The sequence below is a fragment of the Bos grunniens genome, chromosome 24 (genome assembly GCF_055505025.1).
Source record: "Bos grunniens cultivar Pamir isolate PY7600 chromosome 24, Bosgru_T2T1.0, whole genome shotgun sequence".
Taxonomy (NCBI): Eukaryota; Metazoa; Chordata; class Mammalia; order Artiodactyla; family Bovidae; genus Bos; species Bos grunniens.
The window spans coordinates 3,918,053-3,942,857 of record NC_141188.1 but is presented as its reverse complement, the minus strand read 5'-3'; the positions used below and the strand labels follow the sequence as shown (position 1 = coordinate 3,942,857).

Sequence of the window (24,805 nt, the reverse complement as noted above, 5' to 3'; positions counted from 1 at the left end):
TTACGCTTATCCTTGGTTGTTAGGTGTTTATGTTCATTCATAGATATTCAAGTAGTCCACTCTGTGCTTCCGTTACATTTTAGACAACTCGTTTGATTCAGGAGTCCCCCCAGGAGGAGATGGACCTGCCACCTCCACGCCCCCCGTTCCTGGAGGAGACCGAAGAGCAGAGCCGGCGCTCCTACAGGTACGTGGGCCTCTCGAGGCTCCTGCTGCTGCGCTTGCGGCCCTCCCACTGTGCCTCATGCCCACTGCACCATGCCTGCAGCGTCACAAAGCTCTGCGAAGAGACCGGCTTGCCAAAGCTTGTGCAGCTAATCAGCGATGTGGCTGGAGTCAGGACGCAGCAGGCTGTCCCTGTAAAGCGTCTGCTGCGGCTTCCTGTCCCCACTGCGGGCGGCTGCTGCCTTGTTTTCAGAAATGGCTTAAATTTCTAACGTGCCTTTTTGTCCGAGGCTCTTTGTGTACTTTATATAGAACATTTTATTCACACTCTGATTTATCTATTAACAAGTATTTGTTAATGTTTAATTTGGGATTTTGCATTGACATCTTTAGGTGAGACTAGGAAGTGGTTTCTTGTGATTCCTCTGTGACATCTCCCTAGGCTTTCCTGACATTCAACACTTTCCAAGAACTTGCTGTGTGCCAAGCTGTGTGCTTTGTGTTCCTTTCTATTATAGATGAAAGCCTGGAAATAGAAAAAACACGGAAATAAAATAATTTTTCTGAAATTTTGTTTTTAATAATATATGAATGGAAATGTTGAAATTTATAATTATTTCATCCATAATATGTTTCATAACACCCAAGAGGAGAGTAACAGTGGATATTTATATATTATTCAGAATAGCTCTGTTTTGTGAAAATATTTTACCAACCAACATGTATTAATTGACATTTCCAGGTGTCTAGACTCAGGTGATTCTGATCCTAACGCAGCAGAAGGGTTTGCAGTGTTTTATGACTTCATAAAGAAAACAGCACATAATAAGTTTCCTGTTACGTTTAAAGGAATAGTTTCTAATTAATCAACTATTTTGCTGAAGGATTGCTATAGGTTTTACTGACTTTGAAATAAAATCATTGCGGGTATAAGCAGAATCTGATCTAACACATTTTTATTGCTACCATCTTACAGTTTTGTTTAAACTTTGGTGCACACACTTCCTTTCTGTGACAGCTCTGCCTGACTGTGTATAACTGTAGGTGCGCACACCTCTCTGTGACAGCTCTGCCTGACTGTGTGTAACTGTTGGTGTGCACACCTCTCTGTGACAGCTCTGCCTGACTGTGTATAATTGTAGGTGCGCACACCTCCTCTCTGTGACAGCTCTACCTGTGTATAACTGTAGGTGCGCACACCTCCTCTCTGTGACAGCTCTGCCTGACTGTGTGTAACTGTTGGTGTGCACACCTCTCTGTGACAGCTCTGCCTGACTGTGTATAATTGTAGGTGCGCACACCTCCTCTCTGTGACAGCTCTACCTGTGTATAACTGTAGGTGCGCACACCTCCTCTCTGTGACAGCTCTGCCTGACTGTGTATAATTGTAGGTGTGCACACCTCTCTGTGACAGCTCTGCGTGACTGTAACTGTTGGTGTGTACACCTCCTCTCTGTGACAGCTCTGCCTGACTGTATAACTGTAGGTGCGCACACCTCCTCTCTGTGACAGCTCTGCCTGACTGTGTATAACTGTAGGTGCGCACACCTCCTCTCTTTGACAGCTCTACCTGTGTATAACTGTAGCTGTGCACATCTCTCTGACAGCTCTGCCTGACTGTGTATAACTAGGTGTGCACACCTCCTCTCTCTGACAGCTCTGCCTGACTGTGTGTAACTGTTGGTGTACACACCTCCTCTCTGACAGCTCTGCCTGACAGTGTATAACTGTAGGTGCGCACACCTCTCTGTGACAGCTCTACCTGTGTATAACTGTAGGTGCGCACACCTCCTGACAGTTCTGCCTGACTATGTATAACTGTTGGTGCGCACACCTCCTCTCTGTGACAGTTCTGCTTGACTGTATAACTGTTGGTGTGCCTACCTCCTCTCTGTGACAGTTCTGCCTGACTGTATAACTATTGGTGTGCACAACTCCTCTCTATGACAGTTCTGCCTGACTATATTACTGTTGGTATGCACACCTCCTCTCTGTTACAGATCTGCCTGGCTGTATATAATTGTTGGTGTGCATACCTCCTCTCTGTGACCGTTCTGCCTGACTGTGTATAACTGTTGGTGGAGAATGCTTGCTCTTCCTCCAGCCTGGGGTGTCTCACTGGTGATCCCGCTGTGCACTGACATTGTCTGCCTTGTGCCCAGGTGTGACTACTGCAGCAAAGGCTTTAAGAAGTCCAGCCACCTGAAGCAGCACGTGCGCTCACACACAGGGGAGAAGCCCTACAAGTGCAAGCTCTGCGGACGTGGCTTCGTCTCCTCTGGGGTCCTCAAGTCCCATGAGAAGACGCACACCGGTCAGTCTGCCTCGCACTGAACGCAGTGAGGTTCCGTGTGTTCACAGGTTGTGTTGCCATCTCACAGCCCTATTCTAGAGCATTCTCATCACGCCCTAAAGGAACCCCCCACTTGCCTCCGTGCCCAGCCCCCAGCAGCCACCGCCAATGTCCTGCCTGTGGACTCGCCTCCTCTGGGTGTTTCCTGTCAGAGGAGTCAGGTGACCTGCTGCCTCTTGTTGCTGGCTTCCCCTTCTCAGCAGGCGCTCAGGGCTTGTGTGTTGTAACTTGTGTCCCCCTCCAGTCACTTTATGGCCAAGTCCGAGTTCAGTGTGTGGGCAGAGCACATCGTGCTCGTCCACTCATCAATGTTGGACAGCCGAGCTGTTGCCATTGTTTGGCTATCAGACTTGTAGACACAAGTTTTCACTTCTCTTTGTTTCAGCTTTAAACAAAGCTCAGGCTTTGTTTAAAGCCTGGGCTTGATCAAAACCACTTTCTAGAGGGACTGGGCCATTTTCCTTGTCCACCAGCACTGATTTCACATCTTGTCAGTGCGTCCTGTAGTCTGTCTGCTTCATCATGACCATCCTTACAACACCTGACGTCAGCTTCCATCTTCTTAAAGTAACCTCCTCCTAAGACACCCTCGGTTCCTAAGAGATAGGAGGCCACAGCAAGCAAACGGTCTTTAGTTTTGTGCTGACTGAGTGCATTCTCGTTTGCTCTGACGTGTGGCTTCAGGTGGTGAGGTGTGTCTGCACGTCATTTGTCGCCACAGGAGTCAAGGCCTTCAGCTGCAGCGTGTGCAGCACCGCCTTCACCACCAACGGCAGCCTCACCAGGCACATGGCCACGCACGTGAGCGCGAAGCCCTACAGGTGTCCGTTCTGCGAGCAGGGCTTCCGGACCACAATGCACTGTAAGAAGCACATGAAGACGCACCAGACAGCCGCCTCGGGCGGGTCAGCACCAGGAGACGCGGATGGAGGAGGTGAGGCCCCTTGGCTGATTCAGGTTTATTAACTGGTGCTTTAGTGGCTCATTCACTTCAAAGGTGATTGGTACATCAGCATTTCCCTTTCCGATTATGGAAGCGGTACATGCTCTTTGAAAGAAGGTTCAGGAAGGCACGAACAGGAAATTGTTCATCTCACTAGTCACCTCGCACCAAAATGCCAGCATCCTGCACGGCACAGTCTCCCGCCTATGCACGCACACACATGTAGGTGGGTCTCAATTCCTTAACCCAGAGGGAATCACATCTCATGCAATGTTGTAGTCCACTTCATCTTTCCTCCACGGATGTTCACTGCAGACACAGTGGTCATTGGTGAGCACAGGTCTGCAACAGTTCACACAACTGCACGGATTCCATTTGGTTCATGACATGAGCACCTGTTACGGACACGCATCAGGTGCCCAGGGTTTCCGTGTGGCAGGGAGCGCACTCCCCCATGACACTGTGCCCACCACGTGTGTGCTCTCAACCTGAGAGGCACCAGATGCCGTGTGGAGCTCACTCAGTGTTAGGCGAGGATTTACCCCATTCCCATGCCGAGTGTAGTAATCCTGAGGGTGTTATTTCATTTTACACTTTTTGTTCTTACCAGATGATTTCTTTTGAGCAAGTTCCATGAGTAAAATTACAGTGAGAAGAATGTGTATGTTGCACAGTGTGCAGCGTGCATGCATTTTGACACGTTGACCTGTGACGCCGGTACAGTGTTCTGACTTTTGTAACTGGCGTCCCACACGCACTGTGAGCTGTGCTGTTTCACACGGTGTCCTGGGCCTGGGCTCTGGTCTGTGCTGTGCGTTCACACCTCTGGCGCCTGATGTCTCTGGGGTGGACGTGCTGCATAGGGGGCACGGCAGGGAGGACCATGAGCGGGTTGGTAGCTCACTCCTCTGGCTCTGCCCACTGTCCACTTTGCTATTTAGTGTTTCTCTTGTTTTTTTTAAACATTTTTTAGCCATCTGTGCAGTAATGATGTCCCTTCTCTCCCCCAGCCAAAGCTTTTTTCCTTCTCAGTGACATTTTAACAGCAGCTTATTCCTGTTTTTAATGAATGTAAATATATCCTTACATTTCCCTGAGAGAATACTTAAACACATATTTTAAAGTGTGTGTGTTTTTTTTTTCCTTTCAGTAAGTCTCTTTAATTGAGAGCTGTTGGCTGATTATCAGTTCGGTCTCTCCGTTTGGGCTGCATGTTTTCTCAGGCAAACTCCCTTTGTGCTATACTGGTGAACGCATATCTGTGAGTGTGAACGTGTGGACTCGTGTGGATGCTGAGCGTCTCAGAGCTCACTGCTGGCCTGGCTGCAGTGGCCGCAGGGGTGGGGGGACCGTGGCCGCAGTGTCCTCCCCATCAGCAATCCCTGCGCTGGTGTGCCGGCTTCCCCCTGCCGCTCCTTTACCGGGGACCGCGGCCCCCTTCTCCATAGGCAGTGGTGGGAAGAAACCCTTTTCCATTCCCACAGATAGCTTCACTCAGCTGCAGACTCTAACCTTCTACATTTAAGGTACATGTTCATTTTTGGTGGTTCTGCCGTGACTCAGTGTCCCTTAGGAGCTGGTCCTTTGTCCCGTGTGTCGTTTAGAGATGGGTCTGGAGGAGGAGGAGGACGGCTCCGAAAGAAGCACATCCCGGAAGGCGCGTCCCGAGGTCATCACCTTCACTGAGGAGGAGACGGCGCAGCTGGCCAAGATCCCGCCGCAGGAGAGCGCCACGGTCTCGGAGCAGGTGCTGGTGCAGTCGGCCGCCGAGAAGGACCGCATCAGTGAGATGAAGGACCGGCAGGCCGAGCTGGAGGCCGAGCCCAAGCATGCCAATTGCTGCTCCTACTGCCCCAAGAGCTTCAAGAAGCCCAGTGACCTGGTCAGGTGCGGCGGGCAGTGGCTCTGGGGGGTGGGGGGCTGTGCCGGGCCTCCTTGCTCCCCGGGCTGTGCCGTCTGAACCCAGTGCCCCGAGGGGCGCCCTGCTTTCTCCGTCTGCGTTCCGGGCTGGGGCATGTTAGAGGCTCCCCTCAAGCTTCTCCAGTGCATTAGTCCGAAGTCTGCTTGCTCTGTAGGTTCTTCCCTACGATTTTTTCTGTGTGACTGTGGTGGCAGTGAAATAAGAGTTACCGAGGACATCAGGCCCTGAGTTGGCGGCCCCAGGTGCTACCTGCCCACAGGCCAGGGGAGGGCCCCGTGGTGGGGCGGTGACTGAGGTCTGGTGGCTCAGGGGAGATGGCTGGGGCGGGGGCTCCCAGAAGGAAGGCCACTGTGTAGCGCTCCCAACCTTGGAAAGCGCCTCACAGACAGCATGGTGGACACTCGCCTCTGCTTAAGGAGGTGGAGCTAACAGGGAGGGCAGAGGGTGATGGGAGGGAGCGCCATCGGGGTTGAACGTGGGGGAGATGGAGCTGGCTGCTCCGGGAGCCCCAGTAGGTGTCCTGTCCTTTTCACACAGGACCTTGTGCGGGGCGGGAGGGCTGGGGGTCCTGAGGCGCTGCTGGGTTGGCAGTGCCCTCTGAGCGCGGCCAGCAACCGCCAGAGCCCGGCTGGTGAACGTCTAGTTCTCGGCGCTGAGCCCCACTGCCCTCTTCTCTGCGGGCACCTGTGTGGGTGCGGGGTCAGGGCTGATGCCCGCCGTCACAGGCCTGAGGCCAGTGCTGTTTCAGGCCCCCAGTCCCTGAATGCCTGCCCCCCGGCCACCTGCCAACAGTGGGTTATCAGGCAGGCGGGACAGCGGTATCTTGTCTTCGTAACTGGCTCCCTTTGACTCTTAGTCTGGGGAAATACCTTTTCATGTGGCCTTTGGATGCATCTGTTTCTTTTCTAAGCTGCCTATCCATTGCCTGCGTTTCTCCTGTGATATTTGTTGTCTTACTGCTGATCTGTAAGAGCTCTTTGGTTTTTAAGAAAATCAGGCCTGTTATCATTGGTCTCGCAGTTACTTTTTTGTTGGTGGTATTTTTTGTATAGAGTAAAGCTGAAAATTTTTGTTTCGCTGAATTTATTTAGTACACTGTTGGTGTTGATCAGTTGTGTCCCACTCTTTGCGACCCACTCTTTGGACTGTAGCCCGCCAGGCTCCTCTGTCCATGGAATTCTTCAGGCAAGAATACTGGACTGGGTTGCCATTCCCTTCTCCAGGGTATCCTCCCAACCCAGGGATTGAACCCTCGTCTCTTGCATTGCCAGCAGATTCTTTATCACTGAGCCACCAGGGAAGCCATATTGATAGCTATAAATTTAAAAGCATTAGGTTATTTGTAACATCTAATTGCAAATGCTTCCCGGCTAGGCATGTTCGAATCCACACTGGAGAAAAGCCATATAGATGTGAGGAATGTGGGAAGAGCTTCACAGTGAAGTCCACCCTAGACTGCCACGTGAAGACTCACACAGGTAGGAGCAGACACCTGCACGGTACTGCGTGCCTGCCAACAGCATCTTACACTTGTTCCTGTGCATTTTGAACACAGCCTTGTCAAGATTATAGAAAGCTTAAAAATCAGGAATGAATGAATGAAGAAATGAATGTAAAAGAATTGAGATTCCTGATCTAACACTGAAGGAAAGATCTGGGTCTCCAGTGTGGAGTTAGGGGCCATCACTCAGACTTAAATACCTGTGTTAGTTAGAAAGATTACCTCGTGGTCTGGTTCAGGCTGAGAAGACCATGGTGATAGGCAAACTCACCCTTCCTAAAATCGGGGAGCAGAGACCCTAATGCACGGTGCAGTGTGCCTCTGTATTGTGAAAGATGGAACTCCAAACTCAGGTCCTAAACAGTGACCTTGACTCGCTTTTAAGTTTTCCAGCCACATGTCCTGGGGTCCTGTTAGCACGGGGGTGAGGGGGTGGGGAAGGTGGACGCAGCACATGGGTCCAAGGCTGGAGGGGGAGGGGGGGCAGGGGACGGGGGAGGAGGCCGGGGCGAGTCCTCTGCCCGGCTGACTCTGGGCTCCTCCCCCAGGCCAGAAGCTCTTCAGCTGCCACGTGTGCAGCAACGCCTTCTCCACCAAGGGCAGCCTGAAGGTGCACATGCGCCTGCACACCGGCGCGAAGCCCTTCAAGTGCCCGCATTGCGAGCTGCGCTTCCGCACGTCAGGGCGGAGGAAGACACACATGCAGTTCCATTACAAGCCAGACCCCAAGAAGGCCCGGAAGCCCGCGCCCCGGGCGGCGGCCGAGGGCCCACAGCCCGTGAGCGCAGCCCCCGCACCCTCCGCCGACCCCGGCGTGTTCATCATGAACAGCCCGGTGCTGACCGGGCAGCTGGACCAGAGTCTGCTGCAGCCGGGCCTGCTGGGCCAGGCCGTCCTGCCGGCTTCCGTGTCAGGTGGGCCGCGTGTGCTGGGGGCGCGGGGAGAGGCTGCAGGGCGACTGATGCGCTGTGTCCACCCAGCCAGCTCCGTCGCTGCCCTCCCTGAGGTTTTCCCAGGAGGCAGTGGGAAGATGGAATTCCATCCTTCAGACATGCTGTCTTTCCGTGTCCCATTCTCTCTACCATCCTTTCTGCATTTTACCCTTCAGCTCTTTGGTCTGTTGGGCTTAAACCTGTTTGTTTCTTAGTATTCTTCAAACTTAACAGACATAATTTATTACTCCCCTTAAGCCTTATTTTTAATACACTGCAAATGTTGAATTGCTCTTGGGTCACAATAGTGTTTGAAAAGCATTACATTTTAGTCAGGTAATATTTACTAATAATATGAAATAAACATTATCTTTTGTGTACTTACAAAGAGTGAAGCAAATGTTCATATTTATTAGACGTCTTAAGTGGCTGTTTTTCTGTCTAATGACCCATGGCACAATTAAAGCCCAGTAAAATAATAGCATTGTTTTCTATCCTGGGCTTAATCAGGGTGATCTCTCTGAGCCTAGTTTCCTGATGTGTTAAAAATGGATGTTACCTATTTCACAGGGTTTGTTTTGTTACAATTAAGTCGGACACATGGTGGTGGTGGTGTTCAGTCGTTCAGTCGTGTCTGACTCTTTGGGACCCCACGTACTGCAGTACTCCAGGCTTCCCCGTCCTTCGCTATCTCCCAGAGTTTACTCAAACTCATGTCCATTGAGTGATGCTATCCAACCATCTCATCCTCTGTCACCCCCTTCTCCTCCTGCCCTCCATCTTTGCCATCATGTATTTATATATGTATGATATAAAGTAAACACTAGTATTTGTTAACTGGATCATACTGATACGTGTGTAAAACATATTTGGAAATCCTTGTATAGCATTGAGTTTTTTCTCTTTAGGAAGGTTTCTGGCACCCAGTCATCCCTGTTGTCTCTTGCAGCTGGTGGTGACTGGACAGTGTCTTTGACGGACGGGAGCTTGGCCACCCTGGAAGGCATACAACTACAGCTGGCAGCTAACTTGGTGGGGTCCAATGTCCAGATCTCCGGGATCGATGCCTCCACTGTCAATAACATCACTCTGCAGGTAAGACGCCTGCTTGGCGTCTCTGCACTTCCAGAGTATGAGTCACACTCCACGTGACTTTTCCATTACAAGGCCTTCTGTGCTTTCAGATTGACCCGAGTGTCCTGCAGCAGACCCTACAGCAGGGCAACCTGCTTGCTCAGCAGCTGACAGCGGAGCCTGGCCTGGCCCCGCAGGGCAGCTCCCTGCAGACGCCGGAGAGCACGGTCCCGGCCAGTGTGGTCATCCAGCCCATCCCAGGCCTGTCCCTGCAGCCCACGGTGACATCTGCCAACCTGACCATAGGCCCACTTTCGGAGCAGGACTCGGTGCTGGCCACCAGCAGCAGCGGTGAGAGCTGATGCACAGCGGTCATGGCAGCTGGGCTCCAGCTTGCTGCTCACAGTCATGCACTTGATCCTAAGATGTTGTTTTCTTCTCTGTGTGAAGCTTAACAAATGCATCACGTGTCCTAAGAATGCAGTAAGCTTTTTTTTTTTAAGGATAAATGATGTTTAACCAATACACGCACAGAGATTGCATTCATAGAACTGGCTACCTGTTTCAACATAAGAGTTTTCTCTCTTTTTTTTTTTATCATTTTAGATGAAGGACCTAGAGATGACTGATACTGTGTTTTGAATCTTAAAGTCTTAGTTTTCCTAAAGTTTTAATAGGAGAAAGGAGAGGATTATTATTTTTTAAGCCCAGCTTTGTTCTGTTTTATAACGGTGACCAGGGACGCAAGACCTCTCTCAGGTGATGACCTCACAAGGCCTGGTCTCCACCTCCGGCGGCCCCCACGAGATCACCCTGACCATCAACAACTCGAGCCTGAGCCAGGTGTTGGCCCAGGCTGCCGGGCCTGCTGCTGCCACATCCTCGGGGCCGCCACAGGAGATCACCCTGACCATCTCTGGTGAGTCTTCAGGTTTTTAAAATCCGTTCATCTGCAGTTTAAGTAAATCTTATCTGTTTTTTTTTGTTTTTGTTTTTTTCCTGTGAGACTGAGCTTTGCATAAATCCAGTGCTTCAGGAAGTGTTTGTAATTTATCTGGGAAACTCCATTTAGTGAAAATGTTCTTGCAGTTCATATCTGATGGCAGGAATTAAACGTGGTGGTTCCCCACGACACTTCTAGTTTGAGCCAGTTAGTTTGGTCACGTATTTTTTGTTTAGTCAAGAGCAGAAAACCGTACTTCAGAAATGCTTATCATGCTCCTTTGAGCTGAAGGAGTGTAATTGGTTTAAGTGTATACTTTTGGTACCCCAGAGCATTACAGATACCCACTCTCCTTACCTTTCAGAATTCTTCTCGGATCATGTAGAAAATAACGATAGAAAAATAGGTAAGTGGGTAGAAAACACCCTTTGGCAGCGCAGGCCCCTGGGCCGGCCCACTGAGCCTCCGTGTCGGTCACCAGGCCTGTGATGCTCGCCGTCAGACCGCCCCCTCGTCTCGTCTGAGTTAGCTTGGAGCGCAGTTTACAGGTGTGCTTTGTCCACGTACTTCTTAGCCATGATTCTGTGTTAACTGAGCAGGTCTTAAGTTTAGCAACAACTTTTTGGACCCTTACTGTGCACCAGGTCCTATTATAGTAACTTCCACAAATATTAACTCATTTAAGTCTCATAGAAACAACCTTGTGACCTTTTAAAAAAAGTATTAAAAAAAAAAAAAAAATCTTGCTGGGACTCATAATAGCCTCCCTGGAGATCCAGTGTGATGGCAGGAAGCACCGTGTTTTCCCTGACAGTGCTGGGGGTGTGGCGGCCGGACCCTGGGCACAGCCCCAAGAGAGGTCTGCAGAGTGTCCCCTCTGTTCCACGAGGCTTCTGCAGAAACCATTATTGGCATAGCGCAGTTACTGAGAAGGAAACCAAAAGCTTTCTCTTTTAAGAGGTGTCTATTCCTTTCAATTTGTGAGAGAAATTGGAGGAACTGTTCCTAGATGGGGCTCTTTAGTGACAAGCACTGATTTTTAGGTTCTAACATGCAGCAAAAATTAACTTTGAATTTTATCTAATCCAGCAACCTTCTGTGTGTATATATATATATGTGTGTGTGTGTGTGTGTGTTTGTGTGTGTATATGTATATTTGAATTTTACTGTTGGAAACAGAAGAGTTACTTTAAGAAAGCTATTTTGTTGATCAGATAAACTTTTTTGAGTAATCTCAGTTTTAGAGGTGTTTTGCTAGTCCTATACAAAAAGCACAAAATGTGGGATTCTTGCTTATGGTTCAGAAAATGTGTTTTTTTTGTTTGTGGATTGTGCATCTGTTTCTCCTGTGTTTTCCTATATTGATCATTCAGTTATTTAATTGCTTTTTAATGTATTAGATGAATATAATTGTAATTTTTTCTTAATTAGCTTAAAAGGTTTATTATAGGAGAAATCTTTATTAGTTGATGAAACTGGTAAAGTTTGCCCAAACTTTAAAGGCCTAAGATTTATTTCCTGTCTCCTCATTATTGTATGTGTTGAGCACGGGCTCTGAGGGCTCCCAAGCCAGCAGTTTCTTAGCCCATTCTGAGAAATCTGGAAGAGCTTTTAATTTGTGGCCACTTACAGAGATTTTCAGTTATTTTGTAGAATGTTCTTTTTTTCCATGAGTACATGGAATTATACATGCTTGTGAATGCTAGAATACAAATATTACTTCAGTTAAGTTGTGTAGACCTTTCAGCAATTCATAAGAAGAGAAGTAGACACTGGGTGAAGGTGAGGACTGTGGTCGGTCTCCCCAACTGTGTTACGCAGTAAGAGCGCTCCTACCTGGCGGCTCTAGTCCCGATATTCACAGAGAGCCTTGCCGAGCGGAGAGAAGAGCGGTGCCACGTGGTTTGAGCCTTTCCCCACAGTCTCTGAGCTCGGTGTGCTCTGCTGGTGGAGCTGCGTTTTCCGCCTCGCCCCCAGCTCCACCGTTGCTCAGCCGCACCTGCAGGCGTGCGCCCCAGGGTGGCACGGGGCTGCGGGCGCTGCTAGAGCCAGGTGCGGCACCCGTTTGTCTTTTTGTCCTCCGGTTTCGTATATTTGGAGAAGGCGATGGCACCCACTCCAGTGCTCTTGCCTGGAAAATCCCATGGACGGAGGAGCCTGGTGGGCTGTAGTCCATGGGGTTGCTAAGTGTCGGGCACGACTGAGCGACTTCACTTTCACTTTTCACTGTCATGCATTGGAGAAGGAAATGTCAACCCACTCCAGTGTTCTTGCCTGGAGAATCCCAGGGACAGGGGAGCCTGGTGGGCTGCCGTCTACGGGGTCGCACAGAGTCGGACACTACTGAAGCGACTTAGCAGCAGCAGTAGCAGCAATTCGTATATTTGTCTTGCTTCCCCCTGGCTCGACAATAGCTTTTTTTAAAGCAGCTTCTCTTTGCCAAGTCTTTGCAAAGCATTCAGCCTGGTTTTCACTGAGAAGGCAACAGGTTTTGATGTTCCTGTTTCTCTGTTTGCACACTGCTTGATCATGTTATGAGATTGTGAAACTAAGGAGGCTGGTGGAAGCCGGAGTCTCCTGGTGGGAGGATGTCATGGTGTGTGCGAGCCGCCGTACATGTCCAGGGCGCTGCAGGGCAGAGAGCCTCCCACAGCAGAGCCGCCGTGGCCACGCTGCCCTCCTATCCCTCCATCAGGCCCCCGAGGCTGCAGCTGGTCGTCTGGCATGGTGGGAAATAGTTCCAATTCGGTTTAAGTTGTGTTCAACAAAGCATGTAGCCAAAAGTGGCTAAACATGGAGGAGTTAAAGTAGAGCTCTTAAGAGTTACTTAGAAACTTCACAGATTAAAGCATGTGGAGAGATACTTGCATTTAGGGCAATGCCTTTCACAGTCTTGTTTTCATTTTTTTGTATAAATGTTAAAAATGAGATAGCTTACGTTTTTAGAGGGGTGTTGTATGTTTAGCACACTTAGCAGTGTGTAAGTTAACATGTTACTTTCAGATATCACAATGTTAATTTCTGTTTAGGTCAAGATCTTATTCAACACAGTTCTAATGGAAGTAGTGAACTAAACGGAAGCATAAGACTGTCAGCACCTACAATCAATAATCAATCCACAGGTGCCACCCTGACAATAAGCAATGATCAGCTGCTCTCGCAGAGCGCAACGTTAAACTCTTCAGGTATGCAGTGAACGACCGAAAGGCTTCCTAATGTGTCAGTTGAAGGGCTGTGTGTGTCGTCAGTGGAAAGGGCCACCTGTCTTTCCAGGTGACAGCTGTGTCAGCTGCCTGTTCTCATGCGTTTGGTGTAATTCCTGACGATTAGAGGCTCCTGTGTAGTTCTGGGACCCAGAACTCTCTCGAGTATTACTGACCTTTCAGGATTGTTCTGCCTTCTGCAGAGTAAAGGTAAATGGTCCTGGGCAAGCGTGCAAGGCGTTGTGTGTGTGCAAGCTGGCCCTGATGGCCCCATCACACCCAGGCTCTGAAAGGCTCTCGGGCTCCCTGCTCTGTGCTCTGCAGGGTGAGCCCTGTGCCACATTTTCCTGAGTGTAGGATGGAGCGTAGAATTATTCATAAAAGGAAGCATCTTTCTGAGGTTTTGAAGTGTCGACTTTAATAAAAAGTAAAGGTAAATGAGCGCCATCAAAATAAAAGTGCCAGAGCTTCAGTGCCCCCAGGCCCCGCCTCACAGGTGACGCCCCGTTTTCTGGACCTGACAGAGCTTCCATTCCTGCCTCAGCCCTCTTGTTTGACAACCCTGTATTTTTTATTTCTTTTTGAGGGTAAGGCTTCATCTTTAGATATGTGTGGCTCTTCTCAGTACCCAGAGCCAGACTTGTTTACCTGCTCGCTTGGAGTGCCTTTTTACCCAGTGGCGGTCCGTCCCCACAGAGCGCGATGTGTGCCACGTGCTGAAGGCCCCTCTGAGTGGGGACGCCGGGCGAGGTGGCCACGGGCCCCTGCGTTTTGGATCCTAGAAACTGGCAGAGCACCGGTATTTACCACAGAGTCCACGTGGTGGTGCAGGGTGACAGCCGTAGTGCCACGCGGGAGAGAAGGCCGCCCTGAGCGCAGGTCACGGGGTCACTGGGCCAACCCGATCTGGGTGGCGTCCCGAGGGGAGGCGCGTCCCAGGCCAGGGAGGTTGTGGGAGCCGTGTGTGCTGCTGGCTGGCCTTGTGTGCTGGGGCGGGCGGTGAGCCGAGGGCTGCGTGTGGTCAGGGTCCACTCAGGACCCCAGGGGGCCTCCCACCCGTGCTCCCCTCAGCTGAAGAGGTGCCTGACAGCCTCATCAGCATCTCATGTCGCTGGACTGGGGTGGGTCCACAACCCGGGCTTCTGACGGTCGTTTCCACCTCTGCCCTCTGTTTTCCTGTCTCGACTCTGTCCCTCCTTCATCAGTTTGTTGTTTAATTTTGGGGAGCTAAGAGAGTTGTGTCATAGAACTGCATTCTTTCACCTATTAATTTTGAAATAAGAAACTTTTTTGTTTTCAGTTAAGGGGAGTTTTCAGTTCTGATTTTGTCTGTGATGGGTAAGATGTCTGCAGTATGTCACGTGCTGCTTAAGGTACATGGCGTGCTTGTTTCTGTGGATGCTCCCTGACGGTCGTGATTTGTGTCTGGCTGTGAAGGACCAGCTCTCACCACCTCCTGGGCTCTGACATCTGTCCCACCCCGTGGAGCGCGGCACATGAAGCGACAGGCGGCTCTCTATCTCCTGTTCGCCCGAGTGCCTGCTGTCACGTCCTGGCGGTGGTCTCTGTCCCAGAACATTCAGGGTCGGGCCGTCTCCGCCTCTTGCTTCCCTGAGAAGTAGCCTGCTGTAGCTGGTGGGGCTGTTCGTCCCCTTGGGGGCTCTGGTGGGACCGTCCTTCTCCTTGGGGGCTCTGCTTGGTGTCTTTAATGAGTCTTGGGCCAGTCAGTGGAAAGACAAGGAGAGTCTTGGATGCTTCCATTTAAAGGGAGTGGCGTCTTGCTTGGCTTGGTGATCCCAGCATTCGCTGAGAGAGTAGTTCCTTCAAGCTGGTGATGTTCCGATCAGCATGGAGCAGGGGGTCGGGGAAGCCTTTGCTGAGGGCTCTGCCCTGGCACCGGCGCCTCTTCAGGCCTCTGTGCTGTTGGTCAGCCCTCAGGCGTCTCGAATTGAGCGCAGCCTGTGTGGGACTGGGCGAAGCTCTGCATGCCAGGACAGCGGCCTGCGGTGTGCGGGCCCAGGACGCACACTCGGATGTTTCTGTAGAAACGGCGAGCATGCCCCTTTCTTCTGATTTAGTTTTTCTTTTGTTTAGACTAACTGTTGTGGAGCCACCTCAGAGGTTTTCTCTCTCCTTCTTTTCGATGCCCCTTTAGCTTAATTTGGTACCTTATTTAAAGAAAAATTTTTTCCAGGAGTCTAATGATATTATAAAATAAAAGATGTGTTCATAATTAAACATTTGTATCAGTTATTATAATACAGGATTAATTTCACATAAGCACTCAATTGCACTATTAACTTAAACACTTTTGGCATCTTTGAAGAATCCTGACTGTAGGCAGAGATTCCTCAGACGTTGAACCATTCAATCCGTGGTGCCAAGCAGATGTTTTTAGCGAGATTTGCACATTCCAGTAGAGCTTGTTAAGTAAGCCGATCTTGTCTGTACCTTATTGTCAAGAGACTGTGTTCTAATGGGCAACATTTACCTTCAGTTGTTCACGCCCAGACCAAGCTTCAGGCCACACGAATAAGAGCTGAAATGGAAATGACTTGGAGATTAAACATGCCTCTTGCAGGATGAGCACCAGAATGCAGACCCTCAGTGTGACCCTGTGACAGTTACGCTGCAGGCCCGTCGTCACCGCAGGAGGAAGGTGATGCGGCAGGCGTTGGTCTTCACCCTCCGTGTGAACGGGACATGGTCAGGGCTGGTCGGCTTCCGGAGCAGTGTGGGCTCTTTGCGTCTCAGTGGGGAGATGGCTGCCACTGCCATTTAATGGTTTACACATGGTCTGAAGTGCGACCGTGAGTCAGTTTCACATCCAGAGTGAAGCTCGTGTGCTGGTTCCGCTGTGTGCCAGGCTTTGGAGGCTGTTTGTGAGTCAGTTCCAGGTTACACCCCTGGCGAATGGTTTTCCTACAGAACAGTCAGAGTATGTTGTCAGCACCCTTTGGGAGGCAGGAAGTCGTTCCTGACAGGGGCCTGAATGTAGCGCGGCGTTTTGAGGGGTTATCTTAAGCGGGTGTTACCTTTTTGTTCCTCCATCAGTCCACTTTGAAGACAATTTTGGTAAAGAAATTGAGTTCTTCTTTCAGTGATAGAAGAGATCGGCTTTTGTTTACTAGTTGTTTGTGAGATTATTTTAGTTTTAGCCCCTGTTTCTGCTAGACTTAAGTACAGTCTGACTTAAGTACATGTCTGACTCTTTGTGACCCCATGGACCGTAGCCCACCAGGCTCGTCTGTCCATGGAATTTTCCAGGCCAGCGTACTGGAGTGGGTTGCCATTTCCTCCTCCAGGGGATCTTCCCCACCCAGGGATGGACCCCGGGTCTCCTGCATTGCAGGTGGATTCTTTACCCCTGAGCCGGGCTCTCTTCAGCCATATGGAGGCTCGCTGTGCTTGAGCCAGGATCATGCTTCTTGTGGGAAATCTCTCGAGTGTTACTCAGGGTTCACTCGCCGCACTGTCTGGTTGACGTGTGGACTCCAGCCCTCCTTGCAGTTGTTCGGTGTCCTCTCTGGGCCCGGGGTCAGGGTGCCCTGAGGTTAGTGACGCTGCTTCCGCTGTCTGTGCTCTCCTGGGCTGCACGTCCTGGGTCCTTCGCCTGCTCTGACAGTCAGCAGAAGGGCGGGCGTATCTTGTGGTTTTGGCTTCGTCTCGGGAGTCATGGTGATGTTCGGTATCCCGGCCGTCTGCCCCGGGGTGAGCCCTGCTGTGAGCGGTTTGCTCTTGCTTCTCTCACCCGGGGGTCTCTCCTGAGTGATGCCAATGGAGCCCCCGCTCCGCTGGCTGGGCCTGGCCAGGGGCTGCGGTCCCTGTCCACCTCGCCCTCCCATTAGACTCGCCTCTGCACGCCGTGTGTGAGCATCCAGGCATGTGGAGGGCACCGCGGCTGCAGGGTGCCGCCCCTCCGCAGATCCACACTCGCATCCGTCCTGGCGGGGGCTGCGCGCGGGGGGGGGAAGGTGAGGTTTTCGGGAGCCGCGTGGTGCTTCAGAGCGGACGCACGCAGCCTCCTAATGGTTGTACTGCTTTTGAAGGTTCCAGGTCTGCGCGGCACAGTGTGCGAGTCCGGGAGTGTGGATCTGTGGAGGACGCCGGCCACAAGTAAGTAGCCTGGCCCCTGCTGTGCCTCGGAGCAGGCCCGGGGTCAGCCAGGCCCCACGGCCACATGGTGTCCGTGCTCAGGCATTCCCAGGCAGCGGCGTGTGGCGCTCTGTGGGAGGGCCAGTCCAGGGCCCTGGCACCGTGGCTGCAGCCAGTGGGCGCCGAGTCACTGTCAGACCAGTGGAAGGATGGCCTGTGTGTGTGTACACGCGCATGTGCATGTGTGTCATGCTCACACGTGTCTTGATTGGAGCCCCCAGGATCTGGGCGCTGACCCTACGCCGAGCCGTCTCGTTTGCCAGCAGGTGCATGAGTCTCTGTTGTGTGGAGAGAAGGCCCGTCTCTGCCCCGCCTGTCCCAGTGTCCTCCTTTCTCGTTTCGTTGGCTGCAGAGGGAGCTGGAGTGCCGCACAGGATGACAGTGCTCAGGGGGTGCTGCGAGGGCTGTTTGGAGCGTCCGTGTCTCAGGCTAGGCAGGCGTGCAGGACGGTGGGGTTGTGAACGTGAGCAGAGTCGCCAGACGTCTGCTCCGGAGCAGGTCATCGCTCAGGGTCCTGGTGAGGATGGAGCCCTGGAAGTTCTTGTCTGAGTTCCCTTCTGCGTTGGCCACAGGGGTGGGACCGTGGGGTCACCTTTCCGCTCTTCTTTTCCCTGCTTGTTCCTTTGTGTGACGCTGGAGGGGCAGAGTCTGTTCAGAGATACCTAGGTATTCACGAAGGCCTTGCGGTAGCATCGGAATCTGAGAGGTGGTGGTCTTGGTGGTGCAATCTCGCGAGCCTAGGGCTGTAGATGCTGACCGTGACCGACTCCTTCCTGCGTGAGAGCTGTCTTCCCGCGCCGACACCCGTGCACTCACCGGCTTCTCCACTCATCTGCTCGCTTTGCCTCTCTTGTAGAACTTAACGCCACAGCTGGAAGCCTGCCTCCCACGACGCCGCTGTCGCCGTCTGCTGTCTCTGCGCAGAGCCTGGTCATGTCTTCGTCCGCGGTGGGGGCTGAGGCCAGCGTCACGCTGACCCTGGCAGACACCCAGGGCTTGCTGTCTGGGGGGCTGGACACCGTCACGCTCAACATCGCCTCTCAGGTGGGTGCCGCACCCCGCTGGCGGGGTCCTCCCAGGAGACGCCTTCTTTCCGAGGGAATCTGTGCAAAACGTAGCCAGTGGTTTTGCGATTAAATTTAAAAAGTAATTTTTTGATGCCAAATGGGAAATATAAGACAATCCAGACAGTGCAAAGAAGCATAAGTGATCCACCCGCTTCCCCTGACGGACCTGCAGTGAGCATGTGAGTGTGTACATGGTTCTGGACCTTTCTACACACACATACGGATGCACGTTTTCTGACTTTCACAGAAACAAGCTCATGTGTGTATCGTGTAGTGTAAACTCTTCCCCCCTTGTTAATTTTACTGTGACTGTGTTCGCATCCGTGATTTTAGCTGTGCAGACGTTTTCGTGCACGTGCAGCTTCTCGCCCTGTAGACGGGGGCTCCGAGGGGGCTTCCAGGCCCCTCACCCTGTAGACGGGAGCACCGAGGGGGCTTCCAGGCACCCCGGCTGATGTCAATGGTGTGGGAATTCCAGTATTCCTTGCCACTTAGGTTCTTAGATGACCCCTGCATTTAGGTGTGCTGGATTGAAGGTTAAGATGCTGACAAACCTTCCAGAGCCCCGTTGGGGAAATCCTGAGAAGCGGTGATTAGCTCTGGTGAGGCGTAGATGTGAGGCAGCCGTGTGGAGTTCCGACAGGGGCCCTGCCTCTGGCCCCCACGTGCAGACAGCCTGTTGCACGGAGGCTGCCGCGGGCGGGCAGCAGGGCAGAGGGTCACCCCGCTCCTGTCTGAGCCCCGCCTCCGCCTCCAGGCTCTGCGCTGGAGAGACGCGCTCCGGGCACCCCCCTCGGCCGCATGGGCTTTCTGACCCCGGAGGGGACTGGGTTCCTCCCCATCCAGACCAGTGATGCCACCTCGGCCTGCTCCTGGGTCTGTCCACACGGCAAGCTTGGCCTGACACACGCCCTTTGCTCTGTGAGGTCCCCGCCAGCAAGTCTGGCCCTCCCGAGGGGACTCGGGACACTGAAAGGCAAGGGGCTTCGTCCTGGCCCACAAGGTTGCTCAGCCACCCGGGCCCCCTGAGCAGTTGAGGAGACCCTGCTCCGCTTAGGCCCTTACAGAATGCATGTGCACTTGAGGAGTGAGAACTAGTGTGATTTCCACATCAGTGTAATCAAAATACAGCGAAGAAAGGAATAGTCTGCAAGTAAGAATACAAACCCAAAGTAAGTGACTTTCAGGTGATACCCTCTTAGTGGATTCAGGTCACCACTTTTGTGAGTATCATTAATTGTCAACATTTATTGCATTAGGCAGTTGACTTTTGAATCAGGGCGTTTGCATTAAGATTACTTAAATTAGCCATTGAGACACCAGTAATAAGCTAGTAAATGACATTGTATCCAGGACTTTTTATTGTTGTTCTTGTTGCTTTTTTTTTGACTGAGCTGTGCAGCATGCCGGATCTTATTTCCCTGACCAGGGATCGAACCCCAGCCCACTGTAGTGGAAGTGCAGAGTCTTAACCACTGGACCGCCAGGGAAGCCCTGGGGTTTTGTTTGTTTTTATTAAACCTTTTTTTTTTTTTTTTTTTTGAGAGATAATTGTGGATTTGCAGTCAATTAAAAGAAATAGCACAGATCCCATGGACCCTCCCTTAACCCAGTTCCCCCAGTGTCAGCATCTTATGAAACCAGCGCACAGCACCCACCAGATATCACCGTGTTTAGTGACAGCTGGGTGGGGTCACGTCACAGCTGCTAAAGCAGTAATCCTCTCCACAGGGTCAGCAGTTCCCAGCCTTACTCACGGACCCTTCTCTCTCGGGCCCGGGGGGCGCGGGCTCACCCCAGGTCATCCTGGTGAGCCCCCCTGCACAGCCGTCGTCCGCCTGTGAGGAGATCACCTACCAGGTACAGCACACGTGTCGTCTGAAGTCTCTCAAGGTTTTCAAAGCACCTCGCTTCAGAAGGGGCGGCCTTGGAGGGTCCTGGGGAGAGCTGCCGGCCGGGGCTCGGTGCGCCTGGGGCCACGTGTCTGCTGTGGATGGGGAGAGCCGCCAGCCAGGGCTCCGTGCGCCTGGGGCCACGTGTCTGCTGAGGATGGGGAGAGCCGCTGGCCAGGGCTCGGTGCGCCTGGGGCCACGTGTCTGCTGTGGATGGGGAGAGCCGCTGGCCGGGGCTCCGTGTGCCTGGGGACACGTGTCTGCCGAGGATGAGCAGGCGCCAAGCGCAGGGACCCAGGGTGGATGCAGGGTCTCCTTCGCGCCATGATTCCGGGTCAGAAGGAGATGTAACCAAAGCTGTGAGACCTGGTTTTCAGTTTACCAGTGTCTCCTTGATTTGCCTGCCCAGTGATCAGATTGCATGTGGAGAAGGCAGTGGCACCCCACTCCAGTACTCTTGCCTGGAAAATCCCATGGACAGACGAGCCTGGTAGGCTGCAGTCCATGAGGTCGCTAAGAGTCGGACACTACTGAGCAACTTCACTTTGACTTTTCACATTCATGCATTGGAGAAGGAAATGACAACCCACTCCAATATTCTTGTCTGGAGAATCCCAGGGACAGGGGAGCCTGGTGGGCTGCCGTCTATGGGGTCGCACAGAGTCGGCCACGACTGAAGCGACTTAGCAGCAGCAGGAGCAGATTACTTGTGGTCATTCCCTTGCATTTAGTTCTTTTTGTTGGATTTCCTGTGATACCTTTGCTGTTTCTTTCACGTCTTGTTATGCCTTTTCATAGGCATTTTCACGTGTGTGTACGAGACCTGTTTGTCATCTGACTAGTCTCTTTTCTTAAAATGCGTTTTTTGGAGGGGGTGGACAAAACTCTTAGTAAATGATAGTTCTAAATATAGAGAGTCTAAAAACCCCTAAAACTTTTCAGAAAAGTAAAATACCAATAATAAAGCTTTGAAATTTTTTATTTCTGAAGAATTAAATTTTATGCTTAAGCAGTTTTAGCAAATGGATTTTAAGGAAATTAGTTTTTGGTCTTTCAGTGAGACTAGGACTTCTTTCAAATAGAAATTAGATGTAATCAGCGATGGGAATTTCTCCCCATCTGGCCTCAGTAACCCGCGCCCATTTGGCTGGATTTTGGTTTGTGTCGCTGTTAACACAAGAGCACTCTCAAGTTCGGGGATGCACTCGCAGGTCTCAGGACTCGGAAGCTCTGTTGTCCTTGTGGTTACAGTAAAGGCGACAGGTACCGAGTGCTCCCATCCCGTGAGAGGAATGTTTGAGTCAGAAACACGTCCTGTGCGTTTTAGTTACTGTGTTGATAAACGAGTGTCCATGGGCCTCCAGGGCTTTTAATGGGTGTCCATCCTTAAATGTCATTTGTTTAATCAGGTAGGTTGTTTCCTGCAGTAACAGAATAGCCTTGAGTGTCATTTATTCCCAGTGCTTTTCAACCTTTTGAAAAAGACTCACGAGAGATGCATTTTGTGCGGGGATCTGAGCACAGGTGTGTCTGTCGTTTTTTTTCTTCGCTCAGACGCACGCTCCTGTGTAGACGCATGCCCACCTGACACAGGAGTCACAGGCCAGTCGCTTTCCCACGGCATGTGACGTCCTTGCATCGTCAGAACTATTTGATTGATTTTTTCATCCTTTTTTTTTAAAAAAAAAAACCACAGCCCAGATTAGTGAGAGCAGTTGGCAGAAGCCTGCAGCGGCCGTCAGGTGTTGTCTGGGAGTCGGGTCTCAGCGGTTCGGTTGGGATTCTGCCCCGTTGCAGGTGACGGACGTCTCTGCCAGCCTGGCCCCGGGCGGAGCGCCTGAGAAGGAGGCCCGGCTGCACGCGTGCCTGGAGTGTGGCTGCAGCTTCGCCTCGGCCGGCCTGCTGCTGCAGCACAGCAAGGCAGCCCACGGGCGTGAGCGCATCCACGTCTGCCCCGTGTGCAGGAAGGCCTTCAAGCGCGCCACGCACCTCAAGGTACAGCCCCGCCGGGAGAGCACAGAGGCGTCCATGCTGCGCTTAGGGTGGGGTAGGGTGTGTGCACCTGCCGGCCATGGGAGCCCCGCCAGTGCCCTCCCGCCTTCAGGGAAGGGTGGATCCACTGTGGGCATGCACACAGTAGAGGAGAGTGGGAGACGGGATGGGTACTGGGGCGTGGCTTCAAGGACACCTGGAGGGGCACAGCCCAGGGCACGTGTGTCTGGCCGCCCGTGACATCGGGCCGGGGCCCCTCCTCTGTGCCCAGTCACCGGAGCATCGGGCCCTGCAGACGCTGAGGTGCACACAGGGCCCAGGCCTCCTTTCTCAGGGCCTGCTGAGGAGTCACTCTGGCAGCACACCAGCTTCTGTTCTCCAGGCCTGAAGCTGGTTACACTTCTCACCTCTGTTTCTACTATGTTTTCTGAGATGGGAAATCCCAGTATTAATATGCTTTGAAAAAGAGAACTCCACGTTCGTTTTTAAAAATGAAACACTGACCATCAAAGCAGCTCTCCTTGCAGAGGCCACGGCCAGGAGGTTGGTGAGGTTGGGGTACTGCCCATGACTCTCTGACTCTGTCACTCAGAATGTCTGTGCTCTTGGTCAGGTCATGTGACACCTGCAGTTCCGCTTTCCTAATAAAATACTCATGTCTGTCAGAGGAATATAAAGTGCTTAGCTTTATACCCATAGTAGAGAGTACAGAAATTATAGTCTGATACATACTTTTAAAGAAGCAAAAGAATAAAAATGGTTAAAGAAAATTTAAGGTACTTGAAATCATACACATTGATATTTCTGAGGCGTAGCTCTCTCCCATGACCATTCTGGGGTGGTGTGTTACAGACAGACCGCCTTTCCCTGAGAAGCCTGGCGAACACTGACCGCTCCGTCAGAGTCGGTGCAGCAGTGGACGCATGGTGGTGTTATGGGATGGCAGTGGCACTGCCCCCTGTGCCCCCAGCCCACAGCCCTGGTCTAACTGTGAGGAAAACGTCAGACACATGTCAGTTGAGGAACATCCTGTGAAGTACCCAGCTAGCCCTCTAAAACCTGTCACAGTGGCTGACAGGGAGGGAAGCCAGGATGAGGCCCCGAGCTCGGGGGGCTTGGGTCTCCCTGGCAGGCCACGGCCCAGCACCCACCACCCCCGACTCTGCTCTGTGGGGTCTTGACCGGAGGTGAACCTGGGGTCCTGCTCCCGCCGACTGGCCTTTCCGCGCTGATTTTCCTGTCCCATTTCAGGTCTGTAAGGCTCTGTTAAGATCGTCAGTGTCCTTCGTGTGTGTGTGTGTGTGTGTGTCTTCCCCAGGAGCACATGCAGACGCATCAGGCCGGTCCTTCCTTAAGCTCTCAGAAGCCGCGGGTGTTCAAGTGTGACACGTGTGAGAAGGCCTTTGCCAAGCCCAGCCAGCTGGAGCGCCATAGCCGCATCCACACAGGTAACCCGGGGAGGGCCCCGGGTGAGAAGTCCTGCTGCCCGCTGCTCTTGGCGGAAAGGTCACAGGCAACATGAGAATGTTCGTTTGTGACACAGCCCCCAGTTCATGCAGCACGGCCCACTCGCTCAGGTCTTCTCCTGATTTTTCATCAGTTTACCGTGCAGCTGACTTCCCCAGATAGAGGCTGTTGCTGTTTGCACGTGCAGGTCTCGGGTCCTCCTGCCCACCTCTGTCTGGCGCCCAGCCTTCTCATGGTTCTCCCAGCCCTGGTGCCCCTTCAGCGGCTACCTCTGACTCACCCTCAGAGGGCTTCTCCTCCCTGGTGCCCCTGGCTGGCACCCGAGCCTCCTGTGTCGTCAGGACTGGCAGCCTCTACGGGCTGCATGTCCTCGGAGATGCCCTTGCTTGTCAGCACAGAACCTGGAGCCCACTGGTGCCAGCCACGAGCTCGAGCGACAGACCACCGTTGCTGCATATAGTGCATCTTTTTAAAACCTTGACTCGGGGCTGCAAACAACTGCCTTGTATAAGAGCATGCACGCACGGGCAGGGTTTGCACACCTTCGCGGGCACCTCGTGACTGTCGCTGGGGCCGCTCCCCTGCCTGTCCTCAGTCCAGGGCCTCTCGTCAGCTCTGCCTCTGTCTGCAGGGAGCACCCTGCTTCTGCCAGTGCTGCGAGGAGAGCCGCCCACAGGGTCGTCTCCCTTTCCATCACCCCGCTCATCTGACAGGGCCCTCAGTTCACCCATGGCTCTTCTTTTCCTTGGGTGTGATGTCACGGTCCCAGTCCAGGGATGAGGGCAGAGACCCTGGGGCCATTTCTAGGACTCTGCCTGCCATTGAGAGCAATCCTGCGACCTCCCTCATCATCGCTGAGGAGGGCCACCTAGAGGATAGTGACCCACTGCCTCCAGAGCAGCCTTGGGGTGCTGGCACCTGACCTGGGGGGGCCTTGTGGGGATGAGAGGCAGCCACGCAGGGCATGTGGGAAAGAACTTTCTAGGCCAGGGGAAGGCTTGTGCACACCCTGGACAAGCAAGGACTCGGTCCTGGGGCTGGGAAGTGTGTGAGTGACAACAGAGGAGGCGGAGCAGCCAGGACCACAGTGGCTGGGCAGCAGGTGCTCCCCAGGGTGATGCTCCCCAGGGTGGTGCTCCCCTGGGCTGTGGTGCCCTCCTGGGCAGGTGCTCCCCTAGATGATGCTCCCCAGGGGGT

The 24,805-nt window shown here is 52.5% G+C and overlaps 1 protein-coding gene across 11 annotated transcripts in view; it reads left to right on the top strand.

Annotated features, from left to right (window-relative positions):
• Window positions 1-24,805, top strand: part of ZNF236 (zinc finger protein 236) — a 68,938-nt gene that overhangs the window by 39,997 nt on the left and 4,136 nt on the right. For 5 of the 11 annotated variants that reach the window (XM_086372540.1, XM_086372536.1, XM_086372543.1 and 2 more), the window contains 15 exons: window positions 84-187; window positions 2,328-2,479; window positions 3,240-3,452; window positions 5,066-5,348; window positions 6,757-6,860; window positions 7,432-7,797; window positions 8,765-8,910; window positions 9,000-9,240; window positions 9,629-9,808; window positions 10,197-10,238; window positions 12,862-13,017; window positions 18,047-18,234; window positions 19,989-20,117; window positions 21,947-22,144; window positions 23,460-23,589. In XM_086372540.1, the coding sequence (XP_086228666.1) occupies window positions 84-187; window positions 2,328-2,479; window positions 3,240-3,452; window positions 5,066-5,348; window positions 6,757-6,860; window positions 7,432-7,797; window positions 8,765-8,910; window positions 9,000-9,240; window positions 9,629-9,808; window positions 10,197-10,238; window positions 12,862-13,017; window positions 18,047-18,234; window positions 19,989-20,117; window positions 21,947-22,144; window positions 23,460-23,589 (2,632 nt within the window). Of the gene's footprint in view, window positions 1-83; window positions 188-2,327; window positions 2,480-3,239; window positions 3,453-5,065; window positions 5,349-6,756; window positions 6,861-7,431; window positions 7,798-8,764; window positions 8,911-8,999; window positions 9,241-9,628; window positions 9,809-10,196; window positions 10,239-12,861; window positions 13,018-17,084; window positions 17,152-18,046; window positions 18,235-19,988; window positions 20,118-21,946; window positions 22,145-23,459; window positions 23,590-24,805 lie in introns of all 11 variants that reach the window. The other 6 variants (XM_086372538.1, XM_086372541.1, XR_015153667.1 and 3 more) reach the window with 5 other exon arrangements.